The following is a 3,061-nucleotide window of genomic DNA, read 5'->3' on the forward strand; positions in this document are numbered from 1 at the left end:
GAAAAGCCTGGGACCCATCCAGCCTGGCCGTGGCAGCACACGGAGTCCGTGTCAGTGCTGGCTGTGGTACTGTGCCGTGGCTGAGCTCCCGAAAGCCCACGGCATGCTGGCAGCCCTCCAGCCCCCTCCTGTTTTGCAGCCTGGGCAGCAGGACTGGGGCATCCCTGTGCTAAAGGGGTGGCCTCAGCCTCGAGGCACCTGGCAGAAAATACTCATTTTCTATAAGCGTGGCTGCTCAGTTCCCCCGGGAAGCGTGTTGACTCCCCACGTCCAGCCCCACGCCCCACTCCAGTGCCTGCACACCCAGCTGGGGTACGTCTGTGCAGCCATAGGTACCTGCGTACTTCACCCGCCTGCGGGCAGAGCCAGTGCAGGTGAGAGCACCCCGACCCCACGCTGTCACAGCAGCCCACGCCACAGCTCAGCATCATTCCCGCCCCACAGAGCAGTCATAGCTCTCACTCCCAGACACTTCACACAGGGATGCAGTCTTGCAGGTTGGGCAAGTCCCACCAGCACCCCTCCTTTACACAGGGAGCTTCCTGAGCTCCGACAGCACAGCTGCTGGAGCATGACGGTGGAACACTTCCTCTTGCAACGGGGTTTTTATTCAAGCAGTCAGCAGTGCTGGACCACAGGGTTCTTGTTGATCCCATCCCCTGCTCCTCCTGCCTTCACAGGAATGTCCCCAGAGCAGAAAGGAACCAGCCTATACCCCATGGAACTGCTCAATCCAGCCATCATCAAGCCACTAAAAACACCTTTTCTGGTTGCAACTGGGTTTTAAGCCCAGAGGCATGGCACAGTACGCAGATAGTATAAGCTCACCGTTCACTAAGCTCACCCCTGCCTGCTCCTTCCTGCAGAGCTGCAAGGCATATCACGTAACACGCACACAAGGATTTTCCAAGAACAGTTTTTAATTCAGAATTGGACAAGTATTTAAATGAGGTGCATCCTCTGCTCTTGTCCAAGCTAGACATTGATTAGACCCAGACTTTCTTTTCAGGCTTGACTGTGCCAACAAGGTGGGGAGGAAACTGGTTGTTTAACTGGACGGTTTGCAGCCTTTGGGCATCAGCAAGACACCTCAGTTCTCCCACAGGAAGACTTGCCACTCACCCACCATAAGGACATTCCCTCCCAGAGGGCATGGGAGGTGTCCTGGCAGCTCCAGCCCACCGCCGCAGCCATCGCTCCCTCCCGCAGGCTGGCACCTGGACCCTGCTCATCCCTGAGCCCCAAGCGACATGAACGCGATGCAGCCACAGTGCTTATTTCTGTGCGACAGCAAGAGGCTGCGGACAGCGTTTTCAGGAGATGGCTGGTGTCACTCCTCCATCCCCGAGGAGGGCTGGGGGTGCCCAACTCCCCACAGTGTGGCTGGGTGCTGGGCAGAGCCCATGGGGAAGGAGGTTGGCAGCCACCTCCACTTTTAATAGCTGAAGGCACCAGCATGGCCCGAAACACGTGGAGGAGACACTGTCCCCCATCACAGGCTACTTGCCATCAGGTCTGTGGGCCAGTACTGGTCGTCCATGTACTGGTTGCTGTCTGTGGTGGGGTCTATGACGGGGCTGGAGGGCCGAGGGGGCAAGCTACGGGCCAGCTCTGTCTCCCACTGCACCTCCACCAGTCTGTAAAGCTCCATGGCCGTCCGAGCATCCTCCACTGATGAGTGCCCTTTGCAGCCAACCTGAGCAAAGGGGGAAAAGCCTTGTTAGGTCAAGGGAGTGGCAAAAATCCCACAGGTCACGTCTGCTTGCTCAGAAGGACACAAGTGCTGGGGGTTTTGGAGACAGCAAAGGTTGGATGCAGCCAAGGTGATGCAGGCACCTCTTGAGCACCTTCTGGAGGGCACAGGCCCTGTCTCTGCCTTACTGAGATACTTAATGGGCAGCTTGGGAAATCCTGGGCTCCCCCAGCTTGATCACAGCAGGGAGCACAGGATGAACAAGGTTCATCTCCATCTCACAGAAAGCACCCATGGACACGGAGGGACCAGGCTGATCACACAGGCTCATAGCAAACCCAGGAACTGCTCCCCGTCTCCAGATTCCTGGTGCTTACCTGGATCTTTTTCTTGAGCAGATGCATGGCCAAGCTCTTGAGTGAGACACTGGCCTTGCCAGGCAGCCCTGCCCTCTGGTTCAGCACAGGGATGCGGCTGGTGTCTCGAGTCCTGTCTTTCGGGTGGAAGTACTTCAGGGCTTGGAAGTCATTGTGGATGGCATGTCCTACCACAATCTTGTCTTTCAAGATCTTCAGGATCTGGAAGTGTCAGGAAGGGTTAGACGGGCAGTGCAGCAAAAGAAACACCGATTAAGCATAAAATAAACCATTTCTTATTAAGTTCAGCTCCTTCAGTTCTAGTTTTTTAGGTTCCCAGAATGGAGCAGTAACTAGCAAACCAACCCACTGCATGGCTTTGGAGGCTTCCCACCCTGTGCTAGTGCCTCTGCCTCACTGCAGCTCAGCACAGGCCACCAAATATCCCGATGTGTGGCTGGCAGATAACACACAGTTGTTTGTTTGGGGCTTTTTGGCTGTTTTTTTGATTGGTTGGAGTTGTTTTTTGGGTTGGGGGGTGGGGTGGAGGTGTTTGGGTTTTTTTTTTTAATTTCTCCCTTTTTCCTCACCTCTGCCTGGGCAGCCTTGAAGGGAATCGCGTTCTTCATGTGCTGCTTGGTGATGCCACTCCAGCGCGTCCGATAGTCCACGATGGGGAGCTCGGGCTGGACGTACTTGTCATAGATGACATCCCCCTCGTAGTTCACCACGGAGCACCGCGCCAGCTCGCTCAGCCTGCCCTGAGGGCCGGTGCCCACCATCTCGCAGTCGATGGCCACGTACTTGCCCGGACGCAGAAGTGGGGAGGACGTCCGCACCCCCTTGGAGCTGCCATTCCCCTGGGACAGCAGCGCAGAGTGATGCCTGGCTATGCTGTCCGGAGAGGCGGACGGGGACAGGGATGAGGAGACGACCTGTTTGGGCTTGGGGACCTTTCTGCAGTGCGGTGCTGTCGTGCCATCTGCCTCGGCGAGCGTGCTGCACGCCTCCA

The 3,061-nt window shown here is 56.8% G+C and overlaps 1 protein-coding gene across 1 annotated transcript; it reads right to left on the reverse strand.

The window, feature by feature from the left end:
* Nucleotides 1–1,492: 1,492 nt before the first annotated feature.
* On the reverse strand, nucleotides 1,493–3,053 carry LOC104508448 (apoptosis-enhancing nuclease-like; the record flags this gene model as incomplete). The annotated part of the gene is made up of 3 exons (XM_010150086.1): nucleotides 1,493–1,696; nucleotides 2,071–2,271; nucleotides 2,640–3,053. Coding segments are annotated over 3 exons (819 nt in total), but the record flags the coding sequence as incomplete, so codon positions are not given.
* Between the last annotated feature and the right edge of the window lie 8 nt (nucleotides 3,054–3,061).

Source organism: Eurypyga helias, unplaced genomic scaffold (assembly GCF_000690775.1).
Source record: "Eurypyga helias isolate BGI_N326 unplaced genomic scaffold, ASM69077v1 scaffold3294, whole genome shotgun sequence".
Lineage (NCBI taxonomy): Eukaryota > Metazoa > Chordata > Aves > Eurypygiformes > Eurypygidae > Eurypyga > Eurypyga helias.